Source organism: Netta rufina (assembly GCF_964035555.1).
Source record: "Netta rufina genome assembly, chromosome: Z".
In the NCBI taxonomy this organism is placed as follows: domain Eukaryota; kingdom Metazoa; phylum Chordata; class Aves; order Anseriformes; family Anatidae; genus Netta; species Netta rufina.
Window position 1 is genome coordinate 61,849,477 of NC_140126.1, and position 24,066 is coordinate 61,873,542.

General features: G+C 39.5%; 1 protein-coding gene across 1 annotated transcript in view; it reads right to left on the reverse strand.

The window, feature by feature from the left end:
- HSD17B4 (hydroxysteroid 17-beta dehydrogenase 4) overlaps positions 1-21,736 on the reverse strand; it is a 60,905-nt gene extending 39,169 nt beyond the window's left edge. Inside the window, exons 1-11 of the mRNA XM_084305480.1 lie at positions 21,613-21,736; positions 19,084-19,137; positions 16,401-16,508; positions 15,828-15,887; positions 14,775-14,796; positions 14,626-14,672; positions 13,779-13,863; positions 10,982-11,169; positions 8,697-8,788; positions 8,066-8,090; positions 6,265-6,393 (exon numbers count right to left, since the gene is read on the reverse strand). Coding sequence (XP_084161606.1) covers positions 6,265-6,393; positions 8,066-8,090; positions 8,697-8,788; positions 10,982-11,169; positions 13,779-13,863; positions 14,626-14,672; positions 14,775-14,796; positions 15,828-15,887; positions 16,401-16,508; positions 19,084-19,137; positions 21,613-21,670 — 868 coding nt within the window. The 5' untranslated portion in view covers positions 21,671-21,736. The remainder of the gene's footprint in view (positions 1-6,264; positions 6,394-8,065; positions 8,091-8,696; positions 8,789-10,981; positions 11,170-13,778; positions 13,864-14,625; positions 14,673-14,774; positions 14,797-15,827; positions 15,888-16,400; positions 16,509-19,083; positions 19,138-21,612) is intronic.
- Between the last annotated feature and the right edge of the window lie 2,330 nt (positions 21,737-24,066).

The following is a 24,066-nucleotide window of genomic DNA, read 5'->3' on the forward strand; positions in this document are numbered from 1 at the left end:
TAGCATGCAGTTGATGTGACTCAACATACTAATTCATTTCAGTCTTCATTGGCCTTCTGCTGCCTGAAATAATAAACTGGACTGGCACCTATAGCATTAGATTTACAGTGAAATTCTAGCAGCTGATCAGGTATTGGTCCTTTGTGTTAGGCAGAGTTACACAAAAATCAGATTATTGCTTTAAGAAGTACAAAGGTTGTGATCAAGTACATTGTTATGAGCTAACAGCTTGCCAGAAAAGATTACAAACACAGGTAAGTGTTGTTTGTACACTGTTAAGGATGTTTTCAGTAGTCTTCATTTTGTGTACTGAAGTGAAAGAAGTGCAGAGTAGTATATTAGCATAAAGTTTCAGTCAGCTAAATGTGTGAGGATGTCTGAAATTGAAGTTTCACAAGTAGATAATGACAATTTCCACTTTGTAATATATGACTTGGCAAGCTGAGTATGGTCCTTTAAAGATTCAAGAAATAGTATGACAGGAACACTTTTATCAAAAACAAAAAAGCAGGAAACCTTTTCATTAATATCACTATTTTTAACATAAATTGTTTTATTAGTTGTTATTCCACTACTGAACTCTGAAACCTTCAATGTCCACTACCACAGCATGACCTGCTCTTACAGAGCAAATGATTAGCAGACATAAGGAAAAGATTAACCTGAAGAGCAAAGGTTGAAAATTGTCATGGCAAAGCCTAGCTTTTTCCAGAAGTATTCCTCTCACTTTCTAATTAGGGTACATTGCCTATGAACCATAACCCTTAATTACAGAGGAATAAGAACCAGTGTTTAAAATCTTTTCAAATGTGTATGATGGAAACAGAAGTTGAAGCTGGAATAGTTTCCTTCTTGTATGCAAAATACTTCTTTACATATACATCTAAAGATATACATACACATCAATGTGTTTTACATTCACTTGCTCTATACCAGAGAATGACCTTTGAAACTTGCAAAAAAGTCATCCAGCAAGAATATTCAAGCTGTTTTCTGCACCTACACATCTTTTAAGACAATCAAAAATGCATATATACATGTACATAAAAGCAAGATACTAGATTTAACTGAAACTGGCTCATATTTTTATAATAGAGGTTGAAACTGAAGAAGTGGGAGACCAAGAAATTGCCTCATACGGGTGGCAGAGAACACAGAGATTCATTGCCACACAGTATTCATTAATCTACCAACAATCCTGGCTATCCAGGGAGGCCCCAGCTGACTGGAGGTTAGCTAATACGACATCAATCTACAAGAAGGGCAGAATGGAAGATCTGGGGAACAACAGGCCTGGCAGTCTGACCTTGGTATTAGGGAAGGTTATGGAGCAGATCATCTCGAATGTCACGATCCAGCACGCATGGGACAACGGAGTGATCAGATGCAACCAGCATGGGTTTATGGAAGGCAGGTCCTACTTGACTAATCTGATCTCCTTACATGACAAGATGACCCACTTATCAGATGAGGAAAAGACTGTGGATGTTGTTACCTGTGAAGTGTTTGATACTGTTTCCCACAGTATTGTCCTGGAGAATCTGGCTGCTCATGGCTTGGACAGGTGCAGAGTTTGCTGGGTGAAAAACAAGCTGTATGGTCAGGCCCAAAATGCCCTAGTGAAGGGACTTCAATCCAGTTGGCAACTGGTCACCAGTGGCAAAACCCAGCCTTCATTCTTAGAGCCAGTTTTGTTTAACATTTTTATCAGTGATCAGGATGACAGGATTGAGTGCACCCTCAGTAAATTTGCAAGCAACACCAAGTTGGACAGGAGTGTTGATCTACTTGAGGGTAGGGAGGCTCTGCAGAGGGATCTGGGTAGGCTGGATCGATGGGACAAGTCCAACCACGTGGCTTCCAACAAGGCTAAGTGCCAGGTCCTGCACTTGGGTCATAACAACCCCATGCAGTGGTATAGGCCTGGGAAAGAGTGGGAAAGTTGCCCAGCAGAAAATGACCCGGAGGTGCTGGTTGACAGCCAGCTGAAAGTGAGCCAGCAGCGTGCCCATGTGATCAGAAAAGCCAAGGGCATCCTGGCCTGCACCAGAAGTAGCACAGCCAGCAGGACTAGGGACGCAACCATCCCCTTGTACACAGCACTGGTGAGACCACACCTCTAATACTGTGTTCAGTTTTGGGTCCCTCACTAAAAGAAGCACATTTAGTTGCTCAAGCATATACAGAGGACAATGAAGCTGGTGAAGAGACAAGAAAATGAGACATACAAGGAGTGGCTGAGAGAACTGAGGCTGTTCAGCCTGGAGAGTATGACACTTAAGGGGAGACCTCCCTCTCTGCAAGTACCCACAAGGAGGCTGGACTCGTTTCTCAGGTGTCAAGTGATGGGATGTGAAAAAATAAGTTGCATAAGGGGAAGTTTAGTTTGAACATTTCAAAGATTTTCTTCATGGAGAGAATGGCCAAGCACTGGAACTTGCTGCCCAGGCAGGTGGCGGTGTCCTCATCCCTGAAGGTTTTTAAGAGGCACGGCTATAATGGAATATGGTTTAGTGACAGGACACATAGGTCAGGCTGACGGTTGGATTTGATGGTCTTGAAGGTCTTTCGCAACCTAGGTAATTGTGTCATTCTATAATTCTGTGTGAACACAAGAGCACGTAGTGCTTTGTGGGGGCAAGGGCTACCAGATCTAGCTCTGTGAGAGGCAATAGAAGCATAACACTGCACATTGTAACATGCAACTGTGACCGGCTGTACGCGACCACACATTCAGAAGCTTCTGCATCACATCTAATTCTGTCTTTATGCAGAGAGGTCCAGGACCTCTCAGTATCTCAAAACATGGGATCATGTTACCTTGACAAATTTGTCAGCGGGCTAGAGACAGCTGTAAATGACATTGATCAAACCTTCTATAGTACAAGCTAAGCCAGTCACATTTTGCAATTGTTGCTGCCTAAGAGTGTTGGTTGCAGTGGCTTGGCTGACTGACAGGAAGGTAGAAAGTCACTGTAACTTCATTCTTTTTCCTAATCTTAAGACTCAGATTATGCTCTGCTTATTTTCTTGAAAGACTTCTAGCTTGTTCTGAAATAGAAAATAAGCTAAAATGATTTCAGTATTAATATTAGTAAGAAAGTAACATAATCTAAGTTAGGAAAAAGCCCTAACACAAGTTACTGCAGATTCACTGCTGCCTCCGAGGCAATGGCATTTTCATCTTGGGTTAAACAGATGCTTACCTTCCAATACTGGTAAAGAAAATGTGGGAGAAGACGTAACAGCAAAACTGTATCTTCAATTTCTTCAGCTTCCTTAGGCAAGACATCATGTAGGGATTGTGCAAGTAGTTGTACCTTTTGCTAGTTAACAAGACTATACCTGAAACTGTTTGGAAGTACAAAAGGAACTGCCAGAACTTCTCCGAGTACATAAAGTAATAAGCCTATAAAGTTTAAAGAACGGCTACAATGAACAAAGAAAGCCACTTAAGGCATTAAAAGCAAAGTGCAAAGACAGGCATAGTCTGTTACTTCACGTCAACTTTTGGGGTAGGAGGAGGCAAGGACTACCGCACAATCAGCAGCTGCTCTAGAAAAAGATATGGGATGACTACCAAGGAAGTTCACTTTACTGTGCCCCTTATCATGAACACTAAACAAAGAGCTACTGAATCAAAAATGAACTGCTAACTTTAGTGACAATTAGCTATTTCCTATTAGTTTTACACAGTTCAAGCCCTGTAAAAATCACATGCTGGTACACAAGCAAGAGTTGTTTTTTTTTTTTTAGCTTGACTCAGTTTACATCCTGAGAGAACAAACTAAGCTTAGAAATTGAAGAAGGGCTTAAACTCAAAAAAGGTGGAAAAGGAAGTTCCTATTTTCACTTAAGCTGGTTTTAAGGAAAAAGAATCCAATCATTTTGCTTCTTAAAAGACCACTACTGTAACAGGAAGATGAGGCAGCATTTCCATTTAGCATTCAGTATTTGTATACCACCAGCAAAACACCCTTAGCTGAAATACACAACTAGGAACATGCTCTAGTTATACACCAAATGAGTGTTTTGCTAGAAAGTATTCTAGATGCATGATACATTATATGCTGAGCCTTTCATTTAGAATGACTTCACCTTTTGCTTGCAAAAAAAGAGAATTCTATGTTAAAAAAACAAATCCAAGTAATTTAAATATAGTTGGTGCAGATGTAGGAGACGTTATCTTTCAAAACAAAACCAAAATACACAATGCTCCTAGTTTTTGCAAACTACAATGAATGAGATTGAAAGCACTCTTGCCAGCATGTTCGCATTATGAATCAAGATTAACATCTCTGATTATTCAATTTTTATAGTATATTACAGGCAAATACTTTATCTAATTAGTATTTTTTTCTTTATAATTACACATAATGGTTAATACATGATTGCTTTTCCCAGCAAGTTACTTAAATTAATGAAATCTTCTGGGAGCATTTTAACTTGCAGATACTAGGTATTGTGGCATTCCATTTTTAAGGCAAGTATTCTAATTAGTTTCCCTAATTTAACACTTGAGTGCCTTCAAGCAATAAAGTTGAAATATTGACAGTATGAAAAACTTTTTGTATAGAACTGAAAAATTAAATCTATTCAGACAATGTCTTCAACATTTTACTCAACCGTTCTGATAATTCTTATATACATGGAATTAACACAAATTATTTCATTTATCCTAGCAGCATCTCTGGCTTGATGTCAGTGAAATGACAATGTTGTATTTAGTCTAACTTCATAACAAAACAGAAGCTAATGCATGTACACTGCATAGGAGACTCAGACTAACAATGTAAGAAAATTGTAAGAAAATGCAGAAACCTGTTATGTAGTACTGTAAGTATGACTACTTCAGGAGTCAAAATTCTTTTTTTTTTTTTTTTTTTTTTTTTTTATCTCCAGATAGCATCGAGAGGAAGATGCTATCATATACAGTGCTTAAGCTGAAGCAAAAGAAATTCCCACCTACACCTGTTTCTCTACAACATTTGTTTTTGCCTGCAACTAATAAAAATTATATATTTTATGTGACAGGTTGGAGAACAGATCAGACGATATAAAGCTGGAATTACATTTTTTTTTAAGATACCATTCCACAAAGGGAAGAACATTTATAAACTCAAATACATTTGAAAATGGGACTTCTGCAACGGAAGATCAGTGAAAACAATCAGCAAGTTGACAATGAACTAATATATTGCTGGTTACATTCCTCCACCAAGATCCAAGATAAAGGACAGTCTGCTACTCTGGTTTTGTTTCAGGCAGATAGAAAACATATCCCTGAAGTTTTAATATAATCCGTTAGCAGATTTTAAGACCAACATCTTAAACATCTACTGAGCTTCTTAGCAATCTAAAAATCTCTGAAATTCAATCAGCATTGTACATACAGATACCTCTTTCTCCCCCTACATGTATACACTGTCATTTCCTAATTTGACAAATACTCAAATTATTGGCCTAAATAACCACATTTATAAAAAAATCAGGGATACTAAGCACATGTAACATATTAATGAACAGTAAAGGTAACTAACATCTTGAGAAGTCTCAGTAAGCAGTCATAGAAAAAATAAACCATACAAACTAAACTATGGCAAGTATTTACTAGAAACAGGTCAGACAGACAAGAAAGACAAAGAAAGCTTGGAATATGAAAGGGAAGCAAGTATGATATCAGGAAAGATCAGTGTCATTTTGGAAAAAAAAAAAAAAGAAAAAAAAAAGAAAAAAAAAGAAACAAGGAACAATGGAAGGAAAGAAAGAAAGCACTCAAAGACACAGTCATCTTGGTCACTAGCAAAGGGGTTGATGTTGTCCAAGAAGGCGCTTTGCTGTTGATACCAAATGACTTCTTAACCAGAAGAACTTTTCCGTATGGAAAAGGCTAACACAAACCAAGATTTAAGGACTGAAAAGCATGTATAACCTCTCTATTATGCTGCTACTACCTGTATTTGTGTCTAATCAAACAACACACTGCCTGTAATCTGGCTGCAGTACACCAAGTGACAGTAACGTCACCTTGTTAGAAAACTGACTCTTAAGATGGCTGTCTTAATTCTACAGATAAAAACACCTAAGTTGCCTTTAAAAGATCTAACTGAACTGAAATTGTACATGATTGACATATTTACAAAAGAACTAAATGGTTCTTTAGACTATTTATTAGAAGTAAAGTTTTTGCAAGTGTCTGTTAAGAAAATGTTCTCTTCAAAGTTTTCTTGCCCTGACTTTCTACATTATTACAGTCTGTTTTACCTTGGATACTTCTGGGCTTGCTGGCGTTATCAAAGTCACAGACTTTCTCCCACTTGTCTCTCACTGCTTCAGGAGTCATTGGCTGATCCTTTCCTCTGACAATAGCACCCAAGGATCGCTCCCAGCGCACTAATTAAGAGAACAGAAATGGGAGACATTGAACAGAGTTCAAGCTGTCTGTCACAGCAAGAAACAAACAGAAAGAACATTTAATTTCTTCAGAGCACTTTTCATCTAGGCCACTACTTTCAAGACTGTAAGAGAGGAAAGGTTAAATGCACTCAAATCTAACTCACCAGTATAACATAGAGCTGGACTAAAACGACTCACTGGTTTTCACTAGCATTTAGAACAGTAATAGCACTGGTTGTAAATTTCATTAAAGCCAACAACAGACTGCTTTTTACAGATGCTATTACATCAGTTTTCAGATTCTGTCTAGTGAAATACTGTAGCTAGTATGCACCTACAGACATTCTTTTCTGATATGATTTTGGCTACTACTAGTTAGGAATCTCCTGAAAACATTGGAAAACTATATGGAAAATGTGAAAAAGATTCATTTTCTATGTTAGAATGTTTATACCAGTAGTCAGCATCTCTAAATGGTCCCTGCAGTCATATGTCAATACTGCCATTTGAGAGAAACTGTTAAAGCTAACATGAAATCAGCTCTGGGAGGATACAGGTTCCCAAGGCTGCAATTAATCCTTAAACTGTCATGTTGTTTTTGCTTTTAGTTATCAGTAGACAATGAATAAACCTCATTAGCAACCTGCTTTCATTTTAGGGACAGGAACAGGAGCCATTATTATGATAAAGGATGGTATTTACTTTTGACCATGGATATGAGGAGAAGCCAGAGACATTCAGCTGCATCAAAAGTCAGCTCCTTGTGGAGAGCAGCAAGAGGTTTGCTGCCCCAATTTTTTCAATCTATTTAATACAGAAAAAGCTATTCCACTGCCATAAAAACATCTACAGTTAGTGAGAAATACACAAAATCCACTTTTTTGTTCATTTTTCTTCTTCCCCGAAGTGGACAAAACACGTTTTGAAAAAAGGAGAGAGCACTTTTTGAATTAAATGGCCCTTCCAACTCATGATATTCATGTACACTGGAAAATCCCTTAACAGTTTAGGAAAATAATGTCAGGATTAGGGTCAACAAATGTCTTTAGGAAAGACATTTCACAGACTGAATGAAGTTTTCCACCTGGTAAGCACTCAGCACTATCTGTGAATTTTCTTGACTTGCATATTTAAGCTAGTTACTGGAGTCACTCACTGGCATAGCTACCAGTTATTAGAAGACAAATCACTTCCAACTGTTAATGTGTATCACTAGCATTTTTACAACAGTATAAACACAGGTGAAAAACATCTAAGACACAGCCTGTTTGCCAGTATGTGCTACATTTATACCATGAAAAATTGAAAGAATCGAGACGAGGCAGAAATGTACACTTAGGACCCCCCCCCCTCCAAAAAAAAAAAAAAAATCTTAACTGCAGCTATAGCCTTTGATCCAAGAATTAAAGACTAGTCAGGCACGTTTCCAATTACTACTAATCAGCTCAAATCATAACAGAACCCCTTCTTAAGCTACCAGCTTCCTCCATGTATAGCAAAATTTGTAACTTGTATTTAAAATAACCAATTCCCTGAGAATGCTAGATCTTTGCTTATTTTCTATGCCTAAATTGAAATGTCTTAAGCAGAGGTTAACAGCAAAGTCTGCATACTTTTGCTTGCTGTCAATTCAGAAACCAAAATTCATCTTGCAATAAAATGTACTTACATTTTCCAATCCATCCAGCTCCCACCTGTTAAGAAGAAGAAAAATCATCCACTTACCATATAACTACGCAAACTTTTCATGAGGCAAGAAAACAAAAGTATACTTCAGAACAAAATCAACATAATAAAAATTTCTGAACTGCCACTAACTGAATGTTAATAATGGAATATAAGCAACAAAATTTTAAGAACATGACAACATCTTCCACCCAATTTATGAGCTAGCAATATGACAAAAGTACCTGTGTGTTTCATAAATAATTCATCCTTCCTGCAAGTTGATTTCTGTGTTTGAATGATTTATAAAAACACAAATTTCCTTTTGAAGTTGTTGCTTTGGTATGTTTTCAAACATATAAGGTTACAATAAGAATTGTAGCGATCAATCAGTATATCTGAGCTCACACCAGAATTTGATAACTTTGCTGTTATCTGACTTACCTGTCATAAACAGCACCACAAGGTGAATGTTTCTATCCGTGCTTTGAGTATGTGTTTTTTCCCATGTTAATTCAGTTTCAGCAAAAAAAGGTTAAGACTGCAGAGACTAAAGCAAATATCAGTTTGCAGCTGGGACAGAGAAAGAGGTGGGTGGCAGGAAGGAGCAGAAAAAAGAAAGAATGAAAAATTACCTCAAACAGACCGCCATTCTCCATACAGCTCTCGTGACAAAGCCAAAGAACTAATGGAGCAACATACTCTGGTTTGAAAGCATCGATCAGATCTGGAATAAATTTGAGGGGGAAAATCATAAATTAGAAATACAATATGTTTTCATCAAACCTTGCTATATTTCCATCTTGCTGGCAACCTCAAACAAGGGCAAGCCAGACAGACAAAAGATACTCACAGAGACGTATCTGAGCAATTTCCCTTTCTATTTGTTATGGAGTTATAAATAAGAGAATGTGAAAAGAATTGCAGCTGCTGATCTGAGAAACATCACGTTTGTAAATGTCAAGGTTTCTAAGGGATATATTGGGAATTATAAGCCCAGCTAAATTTATGTATCAATCGATTTCTTTGGATTTACATGGTTACGTGGCATGGAAGAAAATCTTAAAATGGAAAAATTGTCATGGACCAAAATTTGTTGTCTAGGCAGCTCTTAGCATGCATTCTACCCACTTTCTGAAAAGCATAATCGAATTTGTTCAGCTTCCTTTTTCAGCTTACAGAATACTTTTCTTTCAAAAGTAATAGATATGTAACTGTAGCTGAGCTAAAGGTCAGCTAGCGTTTTCAAATACACTCTCAGAGATAAGAGCTGGAAAAGTTTGGCATTACCCACACTTCCTTAACAGCAAAGGTGAAGTAACAGAAGTTTATTTTTTGAAGTTCTACAAAGGTAACAGGAGACAGAACTCCATTTAATATGATTATTTTTAAGTACATAACAAAAGCTGTAAGGTTTTCTAAAGTACCGCATTTCATGCCACACACCATTTAGTGTCAGAAGTTAACGCTAAGTGCCATCACTAATGCTATTAATCCATTATTAAATACAGAATTAGGTGGTAATTTTTTTTTTTAAAAAAGGAAAAAGATGCAAACTTTTGTACAACTCTAGCAAGAACAAAACTAAATAGACTAAGTTGAACATACACAACTGTTGTAATACTACAGCATAGTTGCTTGCAGACATTTAAGAATGGATGACAGGGAAGTACTAACTAAGCTTCCAAGGATAATTTTACAAGACATAAGAAAATATTTTTGAAGCACTGGAGTCTAAACCTCTCAAGAGCATTCGAAAAACAGGATAGGGAGAGAGGGAACCAGGTATGGAGTAAGCAATCAGAGCTGCAGTCATCTTATGGGACCTAATCTCATTCATCTTAAAATGACTGAGAAAGAAAATTAGGAGACAGTTTTATCGCTTTACGTAAAAAGTCTTCGGGGAATTCCGGCTAGCGAACACCTCTTTAAACTTCAAGAGCTCTGGGCTGTAAGCTCACATATGTGACGCTTAGGTAAGTGCAATAAATCCATGGCACTGACAACCTATAGAGACACCAGATTTTCTGATCACTTGGACTATTTAGACCTAAAGCAGGATGCTTTACATAGGACTTAACTAGTTAAACAAAACCATGTATTCAACCTACGTATAACTATACAAAATATATTACTCTTTGCTATACTCTATGTCAGTCTGAAAAACGTAATGATTCTGCTAGCTTTGAACTTTCCCTGTCACTAGGCAAAAGAAGTAGGGCTGGGGGATGAAATAAGCTGACTAGAAGACTTTCTGAAAGCAATTTCTTTTTACAGAGTTTTCTTGCTTTGACTGCTTTTTGTTTCTCTGGTCATTTACCAAAGAAATTAGTCACTCTATCCTAAATTTATACTTTACACACAGCTGAATCTCGTAACACACTAGTCAGTATACACATATAGTGACTTCTTAGTGCAACGCTCTATTAAAACTTGTTCAAGTACTCAAAGATTATTAGCTGTGCAATACAGAAAAACATACTAGGTAACTCTGCTCATTATTGCATGCTGCTGATCACGAAACAAAGGAGCACACACACAACATGTTGTTTAAAAATGGTATTTGTAAATCAGACAATACTGGAAGTTCAGACCCCCTATGCACATACATCATTCTACATCTAACAAAACAAACAAGCCTTTTCACTACATCAGGGAGGATCTTGGAAGAGACTGTAATTAAAAAGCCTTGCTACATGAAATTGCGTTTGCAAATTACAAAAATTGCTTCGTATCCTATAGCAGAAAATAAGGATTCCTTACAACAACCGGTCAGTTGACAGTCCAAAGACCAAAAGACAGTAGAATAATGAATTAGCAGTTTCTCAAGTGCAAAAGATTTGCATTTTCTAATAAGAAACTTAGCTGTTCTTCAATCCACTGAAAAAATGTCTGCACACATACACCTTAAATAATTCACCTTGTGGCATGACAGTCTGGGTCAGTCTGGATCCAGCAGTAGGAGCAATGGTGTTGCAGTGGATGTTGTACTTCCGGCCTTCAATTGCAATTGTGTTCGAAAGACCCAAAAGGCCAAGTTTTGCAGCACTGTAGTTGGCCTGACCAAAGTTTCCATAAATTCCAGCAGCTGAGGAAGTCATAATTATCCTTAAGGGAAAAGAAAGAGAAGTTACATGACTTCAAGTTGTTTAATTCTTCACAACAGTACTTTCCAGCTTTGGCATTATATTTTCTGTATTCTACCAAAGTGTGGAAGTAGGAATCAAAGCACTTTTTTTGGTAACAATCAGATGTCCTTTCAGTGTCTGACTGATACAAAACACTGGACAAATCCTTAGGAGTTGTCATAGCAGAAAAACGCATGTGCCTTTCTGAGTTATACCGTGAAACAAGAATATACACTTGTGACAAAATTATGGCATAGAAGAACGTATTTTCTTTTCCTGCTCTAACTGCACTTCAAATGGCGATATTAATAACAAATGACTTCAGCAGTCAGAAAAACTAACTTTACTGAAAATGACTTCACCTTTTTATCTACCTTGTAACATACGAAAAAGCATTCTTACTGAATTCACAGAAAACTTCAAAGAATCCTAATGTGCATTAAATAAGCAAAAGAAGTTCACCAAGTCTTGCCCTTTGCTGTTCGCTAACATTATGGTTGTGGAGATGACTGAACTGTTCACAAGACAGATCTAAAGTCACTGACATTTATAGCTGTTCTGAGGCAAGATAACACTGTGCTGCATGTCTTCTTATAAAACAGAACCCAAAAGAAAAAAGAGTGTCTACACCTTCACATTTAAAAGAAACCTTATCAGAATCACTTCGAGTCTACTACAAGCCCATTGTATATCTAGGACCAAAATCTATTTCATCTTTTATTTTCACTTGCCTCACTGGCAACAACCCACTGTTCTTAATCTAATAAAGAGATATGTCTCAAGTGTTGGCTCAATATCACGAAGACAAAAAAAGTTACAAAATCTATACCAAACAAGCATTTTGCAGATGGCACACATCTATACATAAACCGCAGAAGTACAAAGTACCACTGTTACCTGAGCAAATACCTAAAAGGAGCCCAGAGAAGCATATCCTAAATGGTTGCAATTCCTAGACTTTCCCCATGTATTCTGCATGCTGATCTCTTCCCTCACCATTCTACTTTAGTTCCCTGGAATGAGAACGAATGCTAGTTTGGTCACAGAATGATAAAGAAATTAATATAGCTTTCGGCATGTGGGCACTGCCGTTAAGATTAACATAATCCCATCACTGTTTTGATAAATGCAACAAAAACAGAAAAAATAAAGATCTGAAGTCACTGCACCCTTTCAACTAACATACAGAAACAAACTTAGCACGTACAGTCAAAGAATCATAAAGGTTGGAACAGACCTCAAAGATCAGCTGGTCCAACCATCCCCCTACCACCAATATCACCCACTAAACCATGTCCCTAGGCACCACATGCAACTTTTCCTTGAACACCCCCAGGGACAGTGACTCCACTGCCTCCCTGAGCAGCCCGTCCCAGTGTCTGACTGCTCTTTCTAAGAAGAAATGTCTCATTTCCAACTTAAACCTCCACAGCACAACTTGAGGCCATTCCCTCTAGTCCTATCATTAGTTACCTGTGAGAAGAGGCCGACCCCCAGCTCCCCACACCTTCCTTTCAGGCAGTTGCAGAGAGCAATGAGGTCTCCCCTGAGCCTCCTCTTCTCCAGGCTAAACAACCCCAGTTCCCTCAGCCACTCCCCATAGGACTTGTGCTCCAGGTCCTTCACCATCTTTGTAGCCCTTCTCTGGACACGTTCAGGGCCTTCATGTCCTTTTGGGCCATGTGAAGGGCCCAAAACTGAACACAGGACTCGAGGTGCAGCCTCACCAGAGCAGAGTACAGACGGACGATCACCTCCCTGGTGCTGCTGGCTGCACTGTTCCTGATACAAGCCAGGATGCCATCGGCCTTTTTGGCCACTTGGGCAAGCATCGACCAACACTCCCAGGTCCCTTTTCTCTTCACAGCTTTTGAGCCACTCTGCCCCAAGCCTGTAGCGCTGGTTGGGATTGTTGTGCCCCAAGTGCAGGATCCGGCACTTAGCAGTGTTGAACCTCATCCCACTGGCCTCTGCCAACTGACCCAACCTGTCCAGGTCCCTCTGCAAGGCCTTACTACCCTGCGGCAGATGAACACGTCCCCCCACCTTGGTGTTGTCTGCAAACTTACTGAGGGTACAATCAATTCCCCCATCCAAGTCATCAACAAAGACGTTAACAAGGATGGGCCCCAACACTGACCCCTGGGGAACACCACTGGTGACTGGTCACCAGCTGGATTCCACTCTGTTCACCACCCTCTCTGGGCCTGGCAACATGCCACGACTTCTACGTCAAACACCTTTGCCCAAAAGGAAATAAAAAAAAAACAAGCCCTTAAGACCCACAAGCAGAAGTGTATGCACCTGTCATCTGTATAAAGAGCAGGAGAAGAACCTCTCAGACTTGCAGTAACAGGCATTTAAGACACATTTCTAGTGAGTAATAATGAAATGAAGTGTTATTTTTATAACACTACAGCTCCTGACTGGGTATCACCATCTACGTGGACATAACCTGTAAAAGTGGATGGGGCAGGAGGACAGAACTGATGCAAAACTCCTTTTTTAACATAAAGACATGCATCAGACTGCTACGTCTTACTTAAAAAAAAAAAAAAAAAAAAAAAAAAAAGACATTTAAATTTTTACCTGCCAAACTTCTGATTTTTCATATGATTCCATGCAGCTCGGGTGACAAGGAAGGATCCCCTCAAATGAATTCTATGAATTATATCTAGGAACAAGTTAATTGTAATTTAATATACCCAGGATTTTGTCTGCACATTTGAAATACAACATTTGTTTCTTCTTGACAAAAAACACTCTTTCTTCACATTCTGAAACTGTGACTAGAAAGGCTAGTTTTGTTTTCTTTTTTAAAGACCATTTTGAAGTGTTTGTCTGAACACACACTGACCACCCCTTCCTCCTCTTGGGATGGAGATCTGTATAGAATTTACAAGCATCCAAAATTCCTGCCCTTGAACAGAGTCAAGAAAGGCCTACAAAAGCTACACCATTTTTAAAGAAGACTACTCTACTAGTTTAGTAGTGCGGACCTACCAACTCACTGGAGGTTGCCCGTGCTCTCTTCTGTCTCTTGGCATGTGAGTTTTCTTTCCTCTGTTTTTGGTTCTGGGTCTTTCAACCCTGTTTAGCATTCAGTCAGTGCTGGTGCTAGGAATGCATTCTGTTCACAAAAACTGTACTGTGTTTATCACATGGCTCTTTTTTCTATTTCACTCAGCAACTAGAAGGGCAACTAGGGCCTTTCTTTCCCTTGAGAAACTCACCCACCTACCATGCACTGCAGCACAGATCTGGTTTGCAAGCTGAACACAAGACAAGTGAACACAAGCATGTTATAACTAATCTCTCAAGGCAAAAATAATTCTCTGATCTGGCAGAGACAGCCTTCCCACTCTTTTCTTGCCTGAACAAACATGTACCTTCCATGTTTCACACATTAAGTTAATTTCACAGTTTATCAACTCACCCCAATCTTCATCACTTATCCGAACAAAAGACCGGTCTCTTAGAATCCTAAAAAACATAATCAGGAGAACCAAAATGGAAGATGAAATAGTGTTTACACAAAAGTAACATCCCACAATCATACAGGAAGATATTTTCATGTTTACTTACCCAGCATTGTTTATAACAATATCTGAAAAGAGGGAAAAAAAGAAAAAGAAAACTTAGTGAATATGCTGACAAAATACAAGGTTACTTCCATTTTTCTCGCAGCTCTATAAAATACATATAGACAAGCATAACACTGCACTCATGCATTATTTTACTATTCTATACTATAGCTCCTTGTTCTCCTTGTTCTGTTTAGGCAAACTCTACCACTGCACAACGATTAAGACTAAATGCCTAGGTACAGGCAAGTCTCAGCCTACTGACAGAAAAAAGCCAGATAAAGAAGTCGAGAAGTGATGGCTACCTAGGAACACAATACTTGCAGGATGCAGCCATCCTGCTCTGTTTTGCACGTTGCTTTGTATTTCACTGCACTCCAAATTACGCAGTTTGTGCCACCATCTTTGTTGAAGTGAATCTCAAAAGTTGGAAGCATTAGAGTTGTACAGACACTAAAAAAATCTGAACCATAACCTTTTATCGCATTTTTAATTTGAATCTTCTTGGCTTTTATCACATATAATATTAGCCATTTAAGCATAAAAAACTACATAAATTTCACAGTTAAGGAGTGGTAATCATAAGCAAAAGAGAAACTTTACTTGGTGGATGAAATAGCTCAGGCATGGCTGTTTGTTGGTGGTGTTTTTTTCCTTTTTTGTGTTAGAGCATTTTGATTTTCACATACGCAAAGAGCTTCCCAAACATGTCAGAGCCTATCTGACTCTCCTGCTCAGTTATTTATCTTAATTTTACGTAATTAATAATAATTGATGAGCTCTGTGCTTCGATACAGAAATTGTTAAACATTACTTCAGTATCAAAATTCTGCAGGGCAGAATTTTATATTAAGCTTTAAAATTTGCTAAAAAGTAACAGGAGAGAAAAGTTGCCTACTCATATTTAAAGCAGCAAGTCCCTGCAATCTAATGAAATCAAGGGCTTGTAAGTACAGACCAACTGCTATGATGCTGTACTTCATACACTTGTTAACTACACTGTTTATAATGCTGCTGCACTTGCAAACAAGTTGTAAGAATTAAGCAACTGTACCTATCCTCCCAAAAGCCTCAAGTGCTGACTTCACAAGCTTTTCACCATCTTCCACTGAATCTATAAGAAAAAAGCATAAATTTAAGTAAATCCAACATTAAAAGTCAAGGACATTAATAGGTAATTCCACACAGCTAAGAAAACATATCGTGTACAACCCCAACATAAAATAAATTTAGTCACCAAATGCATATGGCCTAAAGCAAACTCCATTCAGTAAGTCTCAATGCTGCAATGTTTGGCACTGCAAGAAAAACAAGAAGCCAAACAAGTAAGAACAGTCCATTTGCATTTTGCCTCTGGTAACTGCAGCTGGACACTTCTTCAGTAATCCAATACCGAGAAAGTGTATGAAAGAAAAGGTTATTAATAGAAGATTATGAATTAGGAAACCCTTTATGAACTTGCTTTTAGCATCTCTGCCTCCTTGCTCCAACTTACCATTCACCTATTTAGTCTACATGATATTGGCAAGCTAGCAGCAGTCCTTTATTAAGCAGTGTTAGCTTTTCGTTTAAGATGCCCACTATAGCTAAAGATAAAGCATTAAAGTAGTCTGGAAGAATAACATACCATAATTGGGTACTGCTTTCCCTCCTTTTGCTCTGATTTCATTGACAACTTTGTCGGCAGCTGAGGAGCTCTTGCCATATCCCTTGAAGTCACCTCCAAGATCATTCACTGTGCATCACAAAGAAATATTTTTTTAATCGTTAATCTTTCTTGTCTCTGATTATCTCATTATCACACTAGAAGTTTTAAGAAGTATGCATAAAATCTGGAGCATCTGGATCCTGCTGAAAAATTCAGACAATTAGAGAAGAACAGTAGGTCATGTTATTGTTTGGTTTTTTTTTGTTTTGTTTTTTGTTTTTTGTTTTTTTAAAGTAGTATGATATACACTATTATTTAAAAAAAATAACGTGAAACAACTTTTGATTTTTCTCCCCACCATACACATAGTTTATTTTCCTTGCCCAAGCTACCCCTCCAACTGTGTCACTGTATTTTAGAGATTGAGATATCGTACTAATTATAGGTGATTAATTCCGGTCTCTCGTCAAACTGCCAAAGCTACTGCATGAACTGTAAACAGGACTGGGAAGACTTTCTGCCTGCTTAATAGAGTAGCCAGTGTTACAGGTGAACTTCACTATAGAACAGATCAAGAGATCTGAACAAAGGGAGAAGAGCTCCCCTGGAACTTCAGATCCTGATCTTTTAGGGAAAAGAGGGCCACCTGACACAGAGAGCTGCTTTGTTTGCAGACTGCTCTACATAATGGGGCACACACGTCATTAACAGCAGCTGCACTGTACCAACACCATAGATAGCTGCATTTACATGTCACAAAAGTTCACAGAATTCATTAGGGAAAGAAAAAAAAAAAAAACATGCACATTACATTTGGTCAAAGAACTTCAAAAAAAAAAAAAAAAAAAAAAGATTATTTCAACAGGTTTAATAAGAATTTTTAAGAAAACCTGAAATTAATATGGATTGACATGACTGTCTTTTGCTACGGTGAACTCCAGCTTCATACCTTCCAAGTCCTGAAGCACCAGGCTATAGTGAAATTCAATTCTTGTGAGTCTGCTGTATCATCACAAAATACACGTTGTGCTTTGTTTTTTCTCCTTAATTCTGCATATAAAGAGGAACATGGCTTGCAGAACACGTGACAAAATCTTTCCCTATTACTCAAACCAAAAAGGTCTTATCTAGAATCCTGTATTAAGTTTTGTGTACAGTACTTCAGGCAAGATGTGGAAACACTGGAGAAAATCCAAGTGAGTGAAAGAGTCTTCCAAAGCCCAGGAGAAGTCAGCTATGGAAAGAATTTAAAAAAAAAAAAAAAAAAAAAAAAAGTGCAATACTTGAAGCCAAAAGAAAGAATACAAAACATGCTAACAGCTAACATTGTCATGTACATTACAGAACCGATGCAAAAGAGAAAGGAAATAAAACCTCCAAGCTAAATAGATCATCTCAAATGCATGCAGTCTGAATCATGAGAACAGAATAAAAAGAAATAAATACAAGCACGTAAAGGAAATAGAGGAATAGCAAGGCACTCCTCTATGAGCTGAAGAGGTGCAATTTCCCGAGGGAGACAAGAAGTTTCCCTTACAGACAGTCAATTCTTATCTTACTGATTGAAGTATTATGCAATAGGGCCATGAGGGAAAGGGCCATATGAGTATAGCCAGGCAATGTAATACGAATGATCTCTCAGATCATTCTGGAAAGTCAGAACAGTATTAACTGCACAGAAACAATACAATTAAACATTTTGGCTACTTTAGTGACCTAATGCTTGTTAGATAAGAACTAGAGATGAAGTGCTCATATTCCCAGTAAATAAGGTACATATCAAAAGTAGAAATTACCAAAAAAAAAAAAATTTAAGTTGTCTACAGAAAGACTTCTCATTTTTAATCAAGAAAGGAAAATTAATATTTTTTATGAAAATTTATTGTAAATTTATTGTAAATTGAGATTGGGATGTTTATCTGAAAGCTGCAGAAATCAGCAAGTTCTTGCCCATACTCAAGAAAGTCTGCTTAAGCTTTTAATCTTGAACTCAGCAACAACACCTGAACAAATTCCCCTCACAGGCAGTGAGATGGCACTGGCTCACTTCTGGAGAGTGCCCAAGTACATAGCTTAACCTTCAGAATTGTGACACAGCACTTTGCAGAACTAAAGAAAGCTGAAGCAAATAACTAAGAAACCATTAGAAATCCTCAACTGAGAGCTATATAGTACTGTAGTTGATGGCCCTTGTGCGATGCTTTGCAAAAAAGAAACAGTGCAGTGTACTTTCACGGTATTTTGTTTTCTGGGGGGTAACTAATACTGCACTACCTTCTGACATATTTACTCTCCTGGGAGAAGGCAGCAGAAGACACACATTCACATTTCTGAATGGTCATATTAAAAGATTATGAACAGTACTCACCTGAAATTATACCCTTTGTCTACAACTCACAGTAAAGACTGGTATATACGGATGAAATACAAGTCAGGGCGATTATCTGACTCAAACTTTTTTCAACAATAGTAAGCTCTTGGACAATCTCAGGTAACTTATTTCATAATAAAGCATTGAAGCAAAATTTAAATTGCATCAGATAAGACAGAAAATTATTGTATAACAAAGGTTACTGTTAGAAAGGGCACAGATTATTGAACAACAGCCGTGTGAAAAGGTAAAGGTTAGTATCTCGATCGAGTTAGTTAAGATAAAACTTACCAACCACTGAAGCTCCTCTTTCAGCAAAAGCGAGTGCATAAGCTCTGCCCAAACCTAGTTTAAAAATAATTATTAAAAAAAAAAATTTAAAAAGAGTTAAATTTTGGAAACAAAATAAAATGCATGAAGAAAGATGCACCAAATGAACAGAAAAATCCTGCAGGTTTTAAGTAAAATTCCATTTCCCCCTGGAGTTAAAGTTGCACAAAAGCAGATCAGCAGATAAATTCTTGACAGAACCTCCAGTCAAGAGAAAAAAAAAATTGCCCATGCTTACTTTTTGTTACTGCACTCAGAAGAACCATCAGGGAAAGCTACCTGCTGCTGTCTTTGCAACAGAAAAATATATTGGTAAAGCAGAAAATTTAATGTCTTGACACAGCTTTGCAGGAGGGGATGTTTCAAGTTAATTAATTACATTCAAAGTGAATAAGACACTTTCCTGGTTAAAGTTAGTCTTTAAGATTTGAAGAAGAAACTTACAAACCAACAAAAAAAAAAAAAAAAAAAAAAAAACTGTGACAGAAGATGTAGTGACAAAATTCCTCCAAGTATTTCGGTACAAAGGAATCACCTAGTACCACAGCTACCCAAACACACACATAGTTTACCTACTGTAACAGTAGAATGTAATTTTTATCTCACATACTCAAGCAAGACTTTTGCACCTTTATTCTGATTTACATTCTAGGTGTGTTAAACATTAGTTACTTGCAGTAACAAACCATTTACTCACACGGATATTATTCACTGAATCAGTCAAAAATCACTATTGAAATTCACGATGAAGATTTCAAACTAAGATTTGAATGATCAAAAGATGATAAAAAAAAAACAAAATCAGAAAAAGGTTTCTCATGTATTTCTCAATAGTAGCTATTTGTTCCTCCCCAACACATTCAATGCTATTTCTCAAAGGAAAAAAAAAAGAACATCAGAACTGTTTAGACTGTTTTGAAATACACTAAACTCACAACACCAATTTTGAACTTTCCTTAAGGCTCCTGTGAGCCTCTGCAAGGGATAGTAACACTTGAGGTGCGTGTACTGCTTGATATAAACATGGCCTCAAAAAACTTTTTTTTGAAAAGCCAAATGACTGAGGTTTACAGATCCAGGTAATGTGCCAGTGCTCTCAACTGGCAAAGCTCATCTCAAAATAAAATATATATAAATAAATATGTAGTGTGAATTGCAGCAACAATGACAGTGCTGCATTACAGGCAAGTACAATGTATTCTTCATAGGCGATTTGCCCGAAGTGAAAGCTATCGTATTTTTAGATGCCTGTGTATGCAAAAACAGGTCTCACTTTGAAACAAAGGGATCAGCAATACAAATAAATTCCCAGCTCTCGTGTGTTCACTGACATTCAAAAAAAATGTCAACAAGCAATGCTATTAGCGGTATATACTAACCACAATGTTGTAAACTAGATGGAAGCAAACTAATAACTAACATGAAGTTAACAGAGCTTCCCTTTATCTTGGCTTACATTTAATCACCTATTCGTCAAAAAAAAATTGCTGTGAAATAAGACATCCGACAACAGTTTTCTCTATCAACAAACCATTTTCGATCAGCCTAAAACTAGAAATACAAGGGTGTAAGGGCCATGCTTACACCCTTGCAATAGCCATGCTTATGACAAGCGATTTTTGCCCCATGTGCTGGTTTCTGGAAGTTTTGTTATTGACACAGGTTTTTGTTTATTAGTTTCGCTATTACCTAAGAAATTAACATCTACTTCAGTAACATTTGCTGCCTAGCAAGAAGCACATCAGTACAGGTCCGGGAAAAGCAGAAAAGCATCACACAAAAACCTGGCCTCAATGTCTCTTGAGGAGAAAGCGATAAGTATCAGCCAAGTGACACCCAAGTGACGTGAATCTGACCACTCAGTGCTTTCCACAAAATTCCTCATGCCTTATCCACAAGACATGTGGTGCACAGGGACGTGGTTTAGTGGGTGGTAGGGGGTGGCTGGACCAGATGATCTGGGAGGTCTTTCCCAACCCTAATGGTTCTCTATCAGTTTGGGGCCCAGAAACGAGTTCTTGGTGTGTGCGCGCAGCTCCACAAAGGCATTAAAAAAAAAAAAAAAAAAAAAAAGGGAGGAGTTCACTGTGGAAACACAGCATGCCCTCGGAGGGTCGTGAAAAACCACCAAAACTCCTCCAGCAGCTGAGAACCACCCCAAACTTCGCACTCCCAGATGGCCATCACGGAGCCGCCCGGGTCGAGGCGCGGCTCTCAGGGCAGCCGCACGCCCCCGAGCTCCCCTCCCGGCCCGGGAGCGGCCAGCGGGCCACCAACATCGGGACGGGACGGGACGGGACGGGACCGCAGCCCCCCGGGCAGCCCCGGCACCTGCCGCAGCCCCGCTCCCTTCCTCCCTGCCTCCCCGCCTCGGCTCAACGCGCTGCTAACGCCCGGAGCCGCTCGCACACAGCCGCGGCCGGGCCCTCGGCAGGGCCCCGGGAGCCCCCCGCTGCCACCAGCACCGCCGCCGCCGGGGCCGCCGCTCACCTCCTCCGGCGCCGGTGACCAGCACCACCCGGCCGTCAAACCGCAGCCCCGCCGCCATGGCGCTGCGCTGCGCTGCCCGCACCCGCCGCCGGGACGGCCCCGCTGCGGGCAGGGCTCGGGGACGGGGATGGGGCCGGAGGGGGCGGTGTCGGAGGGGGCGGTGGAACGGGGCCGCCGCCGCCTTCTGGGAAATGTAGGCAACGGCGGGGGTGCTTCAGATCGAAAAATAAAGTGGAATAGATCACGGTTTTTTTTTTTTCTCCCAGATTTACTCTGTGTGTGGGTGTGCCTCTTTGTCCTGGCACTAGGCGCCACTGGAAAGAGCCTGGCGCTATCCTCTTTGCTCTCTCCCTTCAGGTATTTCACAGAATCACAGAATTTCTAGGTTGGAAGAGACCTCAGGATCATCGAGTCCAACCTCTGACCTAACACTACCAAGTCCTCCACTAAACCATGTCACTGAGCTCTACATCTAAACGTCTTTTAAAGACCTCCAGGGATGGTGACTCCACCACTTCCCTGGGCAGCCTGTTCCAATGCCTCACAACCCTTTCGGTAAAGAAGTTCTTCCTAAGATCCAACCTAAAACTCTCCTGGCGCAACTTTAGCCCATTCCCCCTCATCCTGTCACCAGGCATGTGGGAGGACAGACCAATGGACATCTCCCTTGGCCTTCCCTTCTCCAAGCTGAACAGTCCTCGCTCTCCCAATCTTCCCTCACAGGTGATGCACTCCAGTTCCTCCATCATCTTTATAGCCCTTCATTGGACTCTGTCCCGTATGTCCATGTTCCTTACACTAAGGTGCCCAGAACTGGACCCATCGCTCCAACGGTGGCCACACCAGTGCTGCGTAGAGGGGAAGGATCACCTCCTTCCACCTGGTGGTAATGCTTAGCCTAATGAAGCCCAGGATACCATTAGCTTTCTTAGTGCCAAGGGCACACACTGCCTGCTCATGATTAATTACATGAGCCTTTTCTGCTAAGCTGCTTTCCAGTAGGGTGGCCCCCAACATAAAATTGTTAGGGTTGGAAAAGACCTCCAAGATCAGCTGGTCCAACCATCACTTTACTACCAACATCACCCACTAAACCATGTCCCTAAGCACCACGTCCAACCTATCCTTAAACACCCCAACAGACAGTGACACCACCACCTCCCTGGACAACCCATTCCAATGCCTGACTGCTCTTTCTGAGAAGAAATGTCTCCTCTTTTCCAGCCTGAACCAATCCTTGCACAACTTGAGGCCATTCCCTCTAGTCCTATCAAGAGTTCACTCTACTGGGACCTGGGGTTAACATCAGCCCAGTACGTGGGCCTCTCTGGGAAAGTGTATCTAAGAATGGGTAAAAAGCACTGTGTAACTGCTGCAGGAGAGATGAGAGAAAAACATGCAACAGAAACCACAGCCAGTGAAGAAGGAGGTAGTGCTACAGAGCAGGCCCTGCAACCTTTGGAGAGGAACATGATGATGCGGGTTGTCCTCCTACAGGCTGTGGAGGACCATGTTGGAGCAGATAACCATACTGCGGCCCATGGATATGGCATGAAGGAAGCTGCAGCCCTTGGAGCCTACAAAGGAGCAGGAACTGTGGGCCATCAGGGACTCACACTGGAGTGGTCTGTTCCTGATGGACTGTATCACATGAGAGGGACCTCATGCTGGAGCCGGGAAAAAGTGTGAGAAGAAAGGAGCAGCAAAGAGGAATTGCTATGGACTGACTGAAATCCCCATTCCCCAACTCCTGCTCCAGCATGGGGGTAGAGGTAGAAGAGTCAGGAGTGAAAGAGTGGGGTTGAGCCTCAGAAGAAAAGGTGGAGGATAAGGTATTTTTAATATTTTTAATAACTTTTAAATAATTTTTAATAATATATTTTTGTTTGTTTGTTTCTTTGTTTCTCAACATACTACTCTATTTTAGAATGGAAAAAAAAAAAAAGTCTTCCCCAAGTCATCAGTTTTTCCAATGACTGGTAGGTAATCTTCCTGTTTTATGTCAACACACAAGCTTTTTGGTCTTACTTTGTCCCCTGTCCTGTTGAGGAGAACAGCTGGGTGGGTATCTGGCAGCTGATCAAGGTCAACCCACCACAAAGGCTTCAGTTCAGGAGAGGGAAATGTTAAGTCTGTGAATCTAGGTTCTCCAAGAATCAATATCGTGAAAACATATCAATTTTAGGGAACAACTTTTAACTTTCTATATTTCCACATCTTAGAAATTGCTTTTTTCCTCAGAAATCACAGTGACCATAATGTGGTCACACTCACAGCTTTCAGATTTTTTACAGCCAACCTGATCAAAGATTACTTATTCACAGACAGCAAACTGCTAAGTTAAAACAGAGATTGAAAAGTTTTATTATTGTTTTCCTCATTCCATTCATAAATTGATGGTCTGCCATACTTTATTGAAATTCAGAGTAAATACATTTGAATGAAGTTTTTCAT